The 13,842-nt window shown below is 40.2% G+C and overlaps 1 protein-coding gene across 2 annotated transcripts in view; it reads left to right on the forward strand.

The window, feature by feature from the left end:
* Nucleotides 1-13,842, forward strand: part of ADAMTS9 (ADAM metallopeptidase with thrombospondin type 1 motif 9) — a 160,037-nt gene that overhangs the window by 82,476 nt on the left and 63,719 nt on the right. For both annotated transcript variants that reach the window (XM_025985181.2, XM_025985185.2), the window contains 3 exons: nt 1,532-1,801; nt 6,965-7,126; nt 9,521-9,697. In XM_025985181.2, coding sequence (XP_025840966.2) covers nt 1,532-1,801; nt 6,965-7,126; nt 9,521-9,697 — 609 coding nt within the window. The remainder of the gene's footprint in view (nt 1-1,531; nt 1,802-6,964; nt 7,127-9,520; nt 9,698-13,842) is intronic.

Raw genomic sequence — 13,842 nt, forward strand, 5'->3', positions numbered from 1 at the left:
TAACTCTTGATTTCCACTCAGGTCATGATCTCAGGGTTGTGGACTGGAGCCCTCTGTTGGGCTCTGCACTCAGTGTGGAGTCTGCTTGTCTCTCTCCTTCTGTTCCTCCTCATGCTCCATCTCTCTCTCCCACTCTCTATCCCTCTCATTCATAAATAAATAAATAAATAAATCTATCTATCTATCTATCTATCTATCTTAAAAAAAAAAGAAAAGAAAAGAAAAACCTTCGTCTTCAGGCAGCTCCCACTTTCTGCCTTGCAAAAATCCCAGAACCCAGGAAATGCAAAGCTTAGGATAGATAAGAAGAGGCCATAAGGAAAATAGAGAATTAATATCTCAATAAATATTGTAACATATGTATAAGTTTGAGCAATAGTTTCAAGAAAAGCCATGTAAAAATCTGGATCTTGACATTTACTGGCTGCATGACCTTGAGCAGTCTGGTTAAAGTCTTTGAGCCTCAATTTTTTCTTAAAAGACCAAAACAGAATACCTACTACCTACCTTACAAGATGGTTGTATTGCTTGAGATTGCTTATGTTAAATGCTTAGTACAAAGTAGGTGCTCAATAAATGGTAGATAATCTCACTGTTGTGCCTTGAGCTATCAGTCTGTCCATCCGCCCATCCATCCATCCATCCATCCTTCCATTAAATATATCTGTCTGTGCATCAGATATTTATAAAATCTTAGTGTAGAAAAAGCAGTGAACAGCAAATAATAAAGCCCAGCCTTTATGGAGATTATTCTGATGGAAGTTCTAATAAATGAACAAATAAAGAAATATATAGATATAGACATAGCAACAAACACAGACAAGTGCTAGAAAAATGTCAGGCATAGGGAATTATGGGATGTGCTATTAGGGTGGCCAGAGAAGGCCCAACAGCACATTGAGCAAGATATGAATGAAGTGAGTGAGTGAGCCATGTGGACATCTATGTTGTATGGGAAAAGGTACAGCAGGTGCAAAGATCCTAAATAGGGAGTATTCTTGGCATGTTCAGGAAACATCCATAAGCTCAGTTTAACTGAAGTGCAGTAACTAGAGAATGACAAGGGATGGGTCAAGGAGGTAGCCAGTGGCCATACAGAGGGCCTTCCAGGCCAAGATGAGGACTCTGGACATTATTCAAAGTGAATTGGGAAGTCACTGGAGAGAGTGGCATGATCTTTTATTGTAAGGGTCAGGTTTGTGATATGTGAGCAGATGTGGGCTGGGGCAGAGAATGTCAAGTTTGTAAGTAGGATCCCAGCTGAAAAGCCATTGCAGGCATCCTGGCAGGGGCAGGTGACAACGGAGATGATGGGAAGTGGCTGGATTGGGGGTGTATTGTGACTACTGAGCTGACAGGGTTTCTCAGTGAAATGGCTGTAGGGTGGAAAGACAAGGTAGCAGACAAGGATGACGCCAAGCTTTGGGGCCTGAGCAGCTGGGTGAGCAGTGGGCCATTCGCAGAAAATGCACATTGATAGATCTGTGACAGCCAGTGACCAATCCTTTCTCTTTCTGGATGTTCAACGTAGTGCTCTGTGACGTGTGGGCAAGGCAGGGCGACCCGGCAAGTGGTGTGTGTCAACTACAGTGACCACGTGATTGATCAGAGTGAGTGTGACCCAGATTACATCCCAGAAACCGACCAGGACTGTTCCACATCACCATGCCCTCAGCGGACCCCAGACAGTGGTCTCGCTCAGCACCCCTTCCAGAGTGAGGATTACCGCCCCAGAAGCCCCGGCCCCAGCCGCACCCACGTGCTTGGTGGAAACCAGTGGAGGACTGGCCCCTGGGGAGCAGTGAGTATTCCCTGAAGTCTTTCTCTTAACTTGCTTTCTTCTGTTTCACGCATTCAGCTTTTGGAGACAAACAGATTAGAAACACCTTTGAAGCCTTTTTTCTCACAAGGGATTGGCATTGTACATTTTCATCTGTTTCAGGTGAACCCTAATGGGTTTGTTGCAGTCCCTGAAAAGGTGCCCCCAGATACTGTCTGCGGGCACCTACAAGCTGCCTTAGCTGGGGGGGGGGGGGGGGGGGGGTTGTCGGTTCACAGCTGAGCAAAAGATCAAGTGGCTTCTAGGCCGTACTGTGAAGACCATGTTGATGAATCCCAGGGGCTAAGGTGACAGGCAGCTCCTACCCATAAGGAAATTAAACGGACAGATTAAAAAAAAAAAAAAAAGAGTAGTAGTTCATTGTCCTGGATTGGGGGGGAAGGGCAACATGAGTCTGGATAATTCTAGAAGTACCATAACCTAATGGTTAACAGTACAGACTCTGAACGAAGATGCCTCTGTTTTAGCCAAGGACTTACACTTTCAAATTCTGAGGTCTTTAGTGGGTTCCATATTCTCCATGAGCCTCAGTTCCTTGTTTGTGAAACAAAGTTAACAGTAACTCCAGCTTTTCTGGGTTGTTGTAGGAAATAAATGTGATATACAAATAAAGTGCTCTGTGTGCTGCCTGCCCCAGAGTAAGACCTTTCTCATTATTCTTATCATTGTCCTTCATGTTAGGAAGACCTTGAAAAATATTTAATATTCACAGAGAAAATATGCTTTGAATCTTTTTGGGTTTTTTTTACTGAATAATTTCCTCCAAATAATTGTGGTATACTGGACGTGTCTAATGGAACTGCAGGAGGGGTAAGGTAGAAAGGGACCCTGCATAGATGTGGGGAGTTAGAAGGTGTCTAAGAATCACTCTGGGGTCTTCATTTTAATTGTTTACTATTAGTTCCCTTCTCGTACCACTAATTGTGTTTAATTATTTCTGAACTAAAAAGCATTAGAAGGAAACTCTCTGTTTCCCACGGTGGTTATGTTTCAGTAAATGAGATTTTCCTTTCCTGTGAATACTGATTAGCCACCGAGCATTTTCACCCACTGCAAGTCCTGGTTGTATGCAGAACATCTGTCGCAAGGCCCAGGACCTTCTCTCCCATCCTCCTTGCTTGCTTTCCACTTTAAGTCCTTTGCCGGGGTTAAAAGAGATTTGTGCGCAAAGAAGTTAAAAAGTGATCAAGAGAAGTAATCACTGATTGTCCTACAATGTTTCTGGTTGAAAAATTTCAAAACTCTCATGTATATTCTAATGATAGCACTCAAACTCTTTAAAAAAAAAAAAAAGTTAAAGCTATTCTTACTTAGGACAACATTTGGAGATGATGCATTCTTTTAAAATTGAATGATCATGCCCTTGGGCAGTATTCCCAATTAAGGAGGATTAAGTAACCTTTTTGCAGCAATGGGCAATACCATTCTTTTCCTCATTGTGCCTGTTTTTTGTTTGGGGATTTTTTTTTTTTTCCTAAATTAAGTGAGGCTGAAGATGGACTATGTGATTTTTTCAGCTCTAGCTTGATGTGGCTAACCTGCTCCCAGGAGTTTGTGGAATGTACGTGCATCTTTGCTTGGTGCAGTACACAAACTGTGTGATTCTTTCCTGTTTCCCATGGCAGGAAAAGCAGGAAAGAGTCCTAAACACTGGAGAATGGGAACCGAATGTTTTCAGTGGGTTGTGCAATAAAAGCCTCATTTTATAGTATATTTCTGCACGAACCTGAATCCTCTGTGAGATTCTCCCCCATGTTACCAATCAGGAGTCTCTGGTTATGAACAGAAGAAAAGAAGCTGACTCAAGTGAAAATGAAATGAGCAAACAAAACTTTTTATTTGGCCCCTGTAGAGACAGAGAGCAGTGCATCTTTAGGGATCCAGCTCAGGAGTTGGCAAATCTTTTTTTGCAAACAGCCAGATAATATTTTCTGTGATGTGGATCGCATAGTCTCTGTCACGACTAACCAGCTATGCTGTTGTATCACAAAAGGAGGTGTAGACAATATGTAGATGAATGGGCAAGGCTCTGTTCCAATAAAACTTTATTTATGAAACAGGTAGCAGGTCATATTTGGCCCTTATACTGTATCTTGCCAACTCCTATCTAGATGGAGCAGAAATTAGATTATAAGACAATACCTTCATTACACTCCTGCAATATACATTATTTTTTTGTATAGTTCTAGTTATCTGTATTTTATGTAATAAAATTGACAGGGTGGCTGCTGCAGAATGCTGGGTGTCACAGGGGCTCCTGGAATTTGTCCTTGTAATTCCAACTGTGGCCCTTTTATATGTGCCTTCACTTTAGCTGTTTGCCTTAATCTCTACAGTCTTGCTCTCCAGGGTGGTGAATAAAATGCAACATTTGGCATTTTTTATGTTAAAAAAAACCCAGTATTTTATTTATAATAAAATCTGAATATTTGCAACCCTTTAAAAAAATGCACATGCAAACTGGGGGAGAAACCATAGGGAGTTTCTTAGAAGTCTTAATGAATCCCTTTAACTCTCATCTACCCTGCTCAGGATTCAGATCTCAGGAAAGTCTCGTGGGCCTGGCTTGTTCCACTTGCCCACTCATTGACCAGGGAAGGGCAGTGCATTTTACTAGATAGTGCCACCATTGGGGAAGAAATGATTTCTAAGGAGAATTGGGCTGCCAGATATCAGGGGAAGTATCCTAGGCTGTAGGAAAAACATGTCTATCACCTCTTACTCCTGCAAAGACCATTCTTTCTTATCTTGGCCAGTGTGGATGATGGGTGCAGGTTTTATTCAAAGAAATGTTTATCTAGGAAAATATGTCATCTTAAAAGGACAGGAAGATTGCAGCAGGGTGCCTGGGTGACTCAGTCCAGTAAGAGTCTGACTCTTGGCCTTGGCTCACGTCTTGACTTTGTGGTTGTGGGATGGAGCTAGGCGTTGGTCCCTGTGCTCAGTGCAGGGTCTGGTTCAGATTCTCTGTCCCCCTCTCCCTCAAATAAATAAATAAAATCCTTCTAAAAAATTATGGGAAGACTGTTAACAAAAGAAGTGGCAGGTGAAATTCTGTGACTTGGGATAGAACTAAGAATCTCTGTTAATTAACAGGAAAAAAATGACCAAATTGAACCTGAAGAAAAATTATGTAGTATACTTAACTTGTCCTTGGGATTATAAAGACCCGAACAGGCCCTGGGTTTAGATAGTTCAAGACTGTGCAGTGTAGTTGCCTGGCCCCAGCTAAGCATTATCTCCATCTCTTTGGTCAGATTTTCAGTAGGAAGCATCTGATTGGTCACTGGGCAGCCGTGGATTGGTTGGCCTTGGATCAAGTGACCAGTTTTGCTCCCATCAGCCATATCGGAGGGATGGTAGCATGTGGTTTACAGAGCTGGTGTCTCCAGTAACTTTAACTGGACGAGGCAGTACATCCTGTGACTGGTGCTATGGGAGTTAACAGAAACACAAGTTATGGCACTGAACCATCCTTTAAGGAGCTTACCATTTCATTGAGGCAGTGATGCTCACAGATGACATAGTAAAAGCATGATACAAGATTGTATTATCAAGGGAAAAACTCAAGAGCCAGAATATATATTACAAATGTACTTACAATATGGAAGTTCCTTCCTAACATTATAAATTCTGGTCCCCAAAGTTAATTAAAATAATGATTCTGTAATATCTATTATGTCCTAAGCAGTTTAAAAATAGAAAATAAGTATGTTCAAGTTTAGAGTCATTAGATCAGAATCCTCAGAGACTAGAGATGGAATTTTTATAAATCAGAAGTTGCCTAAATGTTTTCTCAGAGAAAAGTCATAAATCCATTTTCCTGTTTTAACATTTTAAAATTAAACCCAATGTGTTTTAAAGTAATGCATAATTTGTCCAGTATAAGCAGGGAATTTGAGCTTAGGTCCCATGCAGTAAGCCCAAAAATACATTCACAGCTTTATTTGGAAGAAGCTGACCAGCAAGAAGCATTGTCTGCAAGTGTTTTGAAATAACCCTGGTTTGAGCTAGAGTTCGGTAGAAAGTACAAACCTGTCATCAGAACCCAGCACTAAAAAAAAAAAAAAAAAAAAAAAGGTTGCCAGTGCAGTTAGAGGCTTAATAAATTATTCATGGGAATTGCATTGCTTTGAGACTAGTTGTTTTCTTTTATAGGCAAACTGATTTTACATGTTAAGGGTCAGAGTGAAGGATACTAGCAAACACATTGGTTTTCAAAAGATAAGGGCATTCTGGAAAGAAAAAAACACTCAAGATGTAGATAAATAAGAGAACTATGAGAAGCTTGGGTGGGAAATTAGCTGAAATGCAAACATAATTCTGTGACAACCATGAGAGAGAGCAGTACACAGAAAGTGCCCCTGAAGAGAGGCTTGTCAATATGGAATCCAATTAAAGTCCTTGGGGAAGTAAAAAATATATTAAAAACATATCATGCTGCCATCAGCCACTGAAGTCAAGGCTATTGTGGAGGGAGAGAAGGGAATACTCCCTGTGAGGAAATGATGTCTAAGTGGCAGTCTATGATGCTTTGGGTAATTGAATGAGTTTAATATGGAAGCTCAATTTTAACTAGTGGTGTATCATTAAGCATATAATTTGACCTCTGCATTTATTTATTTTTTTTTTGACCTCTGCATTTAAAGAGAAGTCCAATGTTGGTTCTAAATAAGCACTTGAGTTTTGAAAAGAAGAGTTTCTCAGTAGACTGTGGTGTCTGTTAACACCTCAGTACTTCTCAGGGACATGAAGGGGTTAAAAGGAGACAATAAATGGGACTGCTTTGGAAGTCACAAGGCATTATCACTCCTGGGGCATCTTTTGAACACCTGCTGAGGGCCTAACCTGTGCAAAGGAGAAGCCCTGTTGCTGCCGTCCAGGTGTTGATAAGGGCATGTGCATGAGACAGCCCCACAGAAGGGAAATTCTCAAAAAAAAAAAAAAAAAGAAAAGAAAAAAAAGAAGGGATATTCTCATGCTTGCTCTTTGCCCATCGTCCAGACAACTTGAGAACTCATTCTGTCACATTTGTCTCTGACTTTCCAACCAGCTATTTTTTACGTCCCTAAGGTGCAGATGGAGGTGGGGATTAACCTGCTGACTGATTTGTGATGTGTTCAGTGTTCCAGTACTTGTGCTGGTGGATCCCAGCGGCGCGTGGTCGTGTGTCAGGATGAAAACGGATACACCGCCAATGACTGCGTGGAGAGGATAAAACCCGATGAGCAAAGAGCCTGTGAATCTGGCCCTTGTCCTCAGTGGGCTTACGGCAACTGGGGAGAGGTGAGAGACAGCCATCCGTTTGTACATCCTTGGGGGAAAAAAGGCAGAGCAATTTTGCTGACCAAACTGTGCTGTTGTTCATAGCTTATTTTAAGAACAAAGAATGAGTTCTAGTGGAAGCTTCTGCAATCGAGATTAAGTAGGAGACCTGTCTTCATTCTGGACTATTTTTTTTTTAAATTTTTTTTTTTTTAATTTTTATTTATTTATGATAGTCACAGAGAGAGAGAGAGAGAGGCAGAGACATAGGCAGAGGGAGAAGCAGGCTCCATGCACCGGGAGCCTGATGTGGGATTCGATCCCGGGTCTCCAGGATCGCGCCCTGGGCCAAAGGCAAGCGCCAAACCACTGCGCCACCCAGGGATCCCTGGACTATTATTTTAAGAGTGTGTTTTATTATCAAGTAGAGACACCTTTTAAATACCTGGGAGAGGAAAATTAGCAAAGCATGCAGATAAATGCTAGGTTGAATTGTTGGTTAACCTCTGATGAAAAAATGGATACTTTTAAGGTAATTGGAAATATGTGTTAAATTGGTCCAAGAAAGCATTGCCATCTTTTTCATAGTTTTGGGGTGTTTGTGATGCACTCTTGTTCCCATGGCATATTTAAAATCCTTGATGAGACCAAATCCTAGTATTTCTAGTCCTTGATGAAACCAATATGAATAGGTGCTGTTATTCCCATTGGAGGTGATGCATTTTAATGATGGAAGAGAATAATTAGCTGAATAATATCAAATAATAAAATTCTTCAGCTGTTACCTTTTAAAAGTGGCATCCGATGACCAACGAGGGGCAGTAGAGTGTTTGGAACGACAGAACTAGATTCCACTCCCAGCCCTGACTCTTACAAGCCTTGTGGCCTCGGCAAATTTTACAACTTTGCCAAATGTCTATAACATCGTCTGTAAATGGGCATAATAATGGCACCAATTTATGACTACTCTCTGACATAGTGCGGGTCAGATACCTTGCACATAGTCTTCGGTCAAAGTTAACTGCTATTATAATAATGATAATCATTATCATTACTACTACTAATACTGTTTATTGTTAGTATTACTGTTATTATCAAATGGGGTTGTGAGCTACTCTTCTGTGTAAGGTTTAGATGCTTATTGTTTTGTGTGTAATTAACCAAGGCTGTCTCTCTCTACTCTTGAGTCCACAGGGAGAGCACATATTTAGAGCTTGTTGCATTGGTCTGTCTTGACTGTAAAATCTATAAAATAAAACATGAAGATTAACATCTTGGAGACCCCAGTGCCAAAAGAGGGGAAAAAGACAAGTGAGATGGATGGGCATGTTAGTTCACACTCCTGGCTAACCGAAATCACGTGCCCACATTTCACATAACCCAGTAGTCATAGGCAGTCATAATGGAGCGTTCTGTTGACTTCCGTTGACAGTACGTCATTCTGGAGGGCTTTGCTGAAAGGCAGAAGGGAGAGTCAGGCTTCAAGACTCATGTATTATGGGTTTCCCAAAACTCCTCACAGAGTTATGTCCTGCGGGGCCTGTGATTAAGCTTCTGTAATTGGACCAAAGCCAGGAGAGTACACGCATTCACTGGGATGCTTGCTGTCAGCACAGACCAGATCATTCCAAATTCTGTGGGAGATCTGGCCTTGACACAGCAGGAAAGCCAAATGTCAGTGTTCCTGGATGTGAGCACGGCAGCACTGTCCAAGAAATACAACTTGTTCCTGCCTCAGAAGTTTGGGTCTAGCCAGAGTCAGAACTTTATCCAACATTCCCACCACATTGTTTATTCACCCCGGGGAAAGTCGTCATTATCCTGAGATTCGGAGAGAGCGTAAAATACCGTAACGTCAAAAAGATCTATGGAGATTGGCGTCACAGAATAGCCAAAAGTTGGTGACAACTTCTTAGAAGTTACCAGAAAATAAAACCCACTAAGTCATTATGTCCTTTATTTGGTACTGGGTGGTTTGGGGAATTTTATTTGTTTGATTTTTTAGTTTCATAGCCATCAAAGAAAAGGCTGTAATCTTATGCTAGTCACTTGCTATTGAACTGACCTTGATCAAGTTAATTAACTTCCTTTAAGCTCAGTTGTCCCATTTATAAAACAGGGCAGATAATTATAATCTCCTCTTGATGACAGAATGCCATAATGTTAAAAAGTATTTAGTCCAGGTGAAGAGGAAGCACTCAATAAAGAATATTTACCATTAAGATAGACAGTTCCATCCTTTCGTATATAATGCCTTGGTAATAGGACTCAGGTCTGCCTAGAGACTGACCTTGCCCAATGCCGTGATGGAGAATCTGTTAAATTTCTGGTTAAGAAACTGTCCTTATGGGAAAGAAAATATAATTTGTCATTGGCCGTTCAGAGTGACCACAGCATTGCTTTCTCCTCTTCCAGTGCACTAAGCTGTGTGGTGGAGGCTTGCGGACAAGACTGGTGGTCTGTCAGCGGCCCAGCGGTGAACGGTTTCCAGATTTGAGCTGTGAAATCCTTGATAAGCCTCCAGATCGTGAGCAGTGTAACACACATGCTTGTCCTCAAGACGCTGCGTGGAATACTGGCCCTTGGAGTTCGGTACGGCCCTAACTATTAATGTTTGTTAACCAAACTATCTTAACTAACATACCCAATTCCAAGGTATTCTGGGGCACTCCTCGGCGGCAGATGACTGTCATACACTCAAGGGCATCCCTGAAACTGGGCTGTGGTCTATGGTTTTCTTCATGTTGACACACAACAGAATTAATTTTTTTGTGATTTTGCCAAAGTGACTTTACCGAATACATGTACCTCATAGAGGCCTGGGGCCAATGTCAAGGAGTAGCGTCTGTTTTTTTAGAAAAGCAAGACTGCGTATATAGATATTTCAAAGAAATGGAAAAAGTTCATGTAGTTATTAAGCTCCAAAGAGATTTAAGCAGACAACTCAATAGCAGACATTCTTTCCTTTCCTAAACTACAGGAGTTTTGACTTTTGGGGAAAGATACCTGTGTATTGAGGCCAAAGCAATTTTTTCTTCAGTGACTAATTTGCCTCTCTATGTGACTTGGGTACAGCTCTCATCACAATGACCACAAAGGTTGTACCCACAAAATACAGAAAATATTCTGAAAATGACCGACAACAGTGGACTCAGCGACTTGGTGCCTTTTAAGGTATCCAAAATGTTCTCTCTCATTCCCCAAGACACAAAGCCCGTCGTTTGACGATTTTTTGCTCTGGTTCTAGGCTTCACTTGCTATCTGCTTAGCTGACACTGTGAGACAGGTTTGCCACTGTAAATACACTATGCAAACTTCTGGGGCAGCTCTTGGCAACAGAAGGTTGCCTATATCAGAACAATACTTTGGCTAACGTTGTATTATAATCAATGGAGCCGGTAGGGCTATTTCATGGAAATAGAGACAATGTGTCTGTAAATATACTAATTGCACTGAATATGAGTTTAGTATTACATGAAGTCATATCCACAAGCCTTTTTTATTCCTTAGGATTCTGAGGAAAAGTCTTAACCATCCCTGAAACCAGATAAAGAGCAGATTAACTGAAATGAAGTGACCAATACTGTTGCTTCTAACAGCCGAGGGTTTCAGGGTGTGAGACTGCATCTGCAGGTAGAACCTTGCTCTATAACCACTGTTCTTAGCATTAAGTAGAAGCCTAGAAAAATTTAGAGTATCATCTCTACTGGTACTATTTAGCTGGGCTGTAAGGCTTTCATTCACAAGCTTAAGAAATGCCATGCGGAGTCAGATGCATATTCACCTGAAGCATTTTGTCTGTAGTACTGGCACCCTCCCAAAATGAATGTTTTGAAAAAGATCAGAAACGACTATGGAATGTCAGGAACATCTTCTGGCATTCCCAACTTCTCTAAGTCACCTATGACATATTTTTCATGAAATTTTCCCCCTTGAGCCCATTATATTTTTACCTGTTTACTCGGCCAACAGCCACACCACATCAGAGTTGTGTCTCAGAAACTACTCGCCCTCTAAAAAGTTGTTTTTCTTTAATTTTAACAACAACAAAAAAATCTAACCTTCAGAGGGGGTGTGTGTGTACATATACACAGACATAGAATATAATCATAGAATATACTGTATACATATATGTGTATGTATACACATTATACACAATATATAACATATATTATATGGGTTTCCATAGCATTCTCTTCCTTGAATGCTCTCTAAATACCACTCATTTTTTTTTTTTTTACATAGGATCACCATCCTCTGCCACAGATATTTCTTAAGAGCTTAAATGCTTAAATTTTAAAATCTGATCTACTAATTTAGCTGAAAACTTTAATATTTTTATTATAGTTGTTTTTCTTAACTCTGCACAGTTTTCTGAAACACACACAGAAAAAGAGAAAGAGATGCTAATGCTCAATTATACACAGAAGAGAATACGTGGATTTTTAAAATGTCTTTGCTGCCAATATGATTTCAATGTTTCCTTTGTAAAGTGATCGCTATTCAAGTATATATTTAAATGCCTCTAGGAGCAAAGCCACTGTGCAAGGCTTCTAATTGTGATTTTTAAATAATGAAATCAAAAGCATTTTATTTAAATAGATACATCTGTAATATATTACTTAAATATATGTGTGTGAGGGCAGTCATTCAGATTCTTACTGTAGGACTTTGATTTTACTTTTATGTTGGTTTTTGTGGATGCTTTGGTACATTTCTGAGCAATTCTAAATTTAAGCATACCTCAGTGAATCGTGTTAATAGCCATAAAGCCACTCCTATGGTGCTTCATCATTGTAACTGACAGTGAAATTAACAACAACAAAAAGTATATTTGAGGTGCTAACACTTGCTTTCTCTTGAAAGCAGACTCGATTTATTAGAGACCAAGAGTAGCAATTAGTCCTTCAGTAGGTTTGCTTTCTCTTCCCAGATTTTCACACTCTAGAGATAGTGTCCAGAAGCAACTGCTGTGTGAGTAGGTCTTTTCCAAGGTCAAAATGGAGATGGCGTCATTCAACAATTGTTACTAAGAAGCAATATTTAGGAAAGAAATGCCAAATCACCGTTAGCATGGCTGCCAGAGCCTCTAAAATGAGACTTTGGTAAATGTCAGGTTCAAGTACCCATTTAGACCCTTACTACCTGCTCATGTCATTGCAGATTTAGAATCATAATGGTGAAAAACGTCCTCCAAAAATCCAGCCTTTCCTGTCCTCTTTTGCATGTGTCCTTGCACTCTTACTTGGTAATGTTCTGATTTCAAAATGAGGCTCTTACACCAATACACCTTTCTGTTGGCTCCTGCAGCCAGTCCGGGGAGCAGACTGAGGAGGGAATGCACACAGCCCATCACTAGACAATATGTTGGAAAGAGAGCTCTGTGCTATCAAACCACAGCAGAAAGTGGGTTAAAAATCCGCAGCATTCTACAGTATGCAGATCCATCGAGATCATTAAAGTAACAGAGGTTGCAGGTGATGTCATCTCTCCAAGCTGGTCCTGTAGCATTCCCCTCTGCAGTGCCCTATGAGTCTGCTTGCTGGTCATCCTGGAGACTGTGGTACTCCTTAGGAGAAACTGCTTGTTTGGGTTTTTCATGACAAACCTAAAAGTGTTCTCTGAGCCTTGCTTTAGGTGCTTTGGAAAAATGCTTGTCGACCCGAATAATGAGAATTTATGAGCTCACAAAGGAACCGTGCTTTTGTTTCTGCCTGGCCAACTTACGAATTTGTGTCTACCTCATTTTCATATTAAAGTTTGCAGCTTCCTTAGGTAGGAAGAGAAAAATGTCTGACAACAGTATTTTATCACCTCACTGCATCTATCTCTAGCAAAAATAAAGACTGTAAATATCACTACCATACTTTCTGAATACAGTTTTGAGCAGCCGAGCCTAGTATTATCTGAATATTTTGAGCAGTACAGATTTCTATGTTTATATAATAAAGCATATTTATTTTTTCCATGTTATTTAATTTTATATACAATGTTTAAAAATCAGTGTTTATCAGCAGACTGTAAAGGCAAATAGGCTATGTGAATTAGAAATGCATGTATATGTTTCTCTTGGTTTTAAAAAGATACATTTTAATTTTGTAAATCTGCTCCACCTGTACGTCCCTCTCCCAAATCTGAGTGGCCACCTGGCAAGCTTTATGTAATTGGGTAGTTTAAAATGTGTATTTTAAAGGGATCCTTAAAAAAAATTCTGAATTGGTGATATAAACAAAAATATACGAGGCTTAACATTTTGTTGGTTTTTTTTTCTTTTCCTCGTACTGTTGTCCTGATTCACTGAGTCTCAACTATGAAATGTGAATGCTCCATTTATTGAATTTGTAGATAATGATAAAACATAGCCAGAAGACAAAACAAGTGATTAAAAGACATGGTTCTAAACATGTAAGAAGAGCTAGGGATAGGAAAACACTAACCTAATGTGCACAAATTTGATCACACCTTACTCTTTGTGTTCAGATAACTATAAAAGACTTCAGCATTTGTCAATTTTGTTATTTGTTCACCTGCAATACATTTCAGAAAGAATTGTTTATTAAAGAAAAATAAAATGTGGTCTCAGTAAACTTGGAAGTTTTAAGAGAGCCTGCAGTTTTGAAAAAATTGTACATCATAAAGATGACCCCTGACACTCCTTGGTTCCACGTGCCCCTACTGAGCCTCCATTCCACATGTGGTTTAGAACAGTAATTGAGGCTTGAAAGGCCCCAAATCAG

The sequence above is a fragment of the Vulpes vulpes genome, chromosome 9, assembly GCF_048418805.1.
Source record: "Vulpes vulpes isolate BD-2025 chromosome 9, VulVul3, whole genome shotgun sequence".
In the NCBI taxonomy this organism is placed as follows: domain Eukaryota; kingdom Metazoa; phylum Chordata; class Mammalia; order Carnivora; family Canidae; genus Vulpes; species Vulpes vulpes.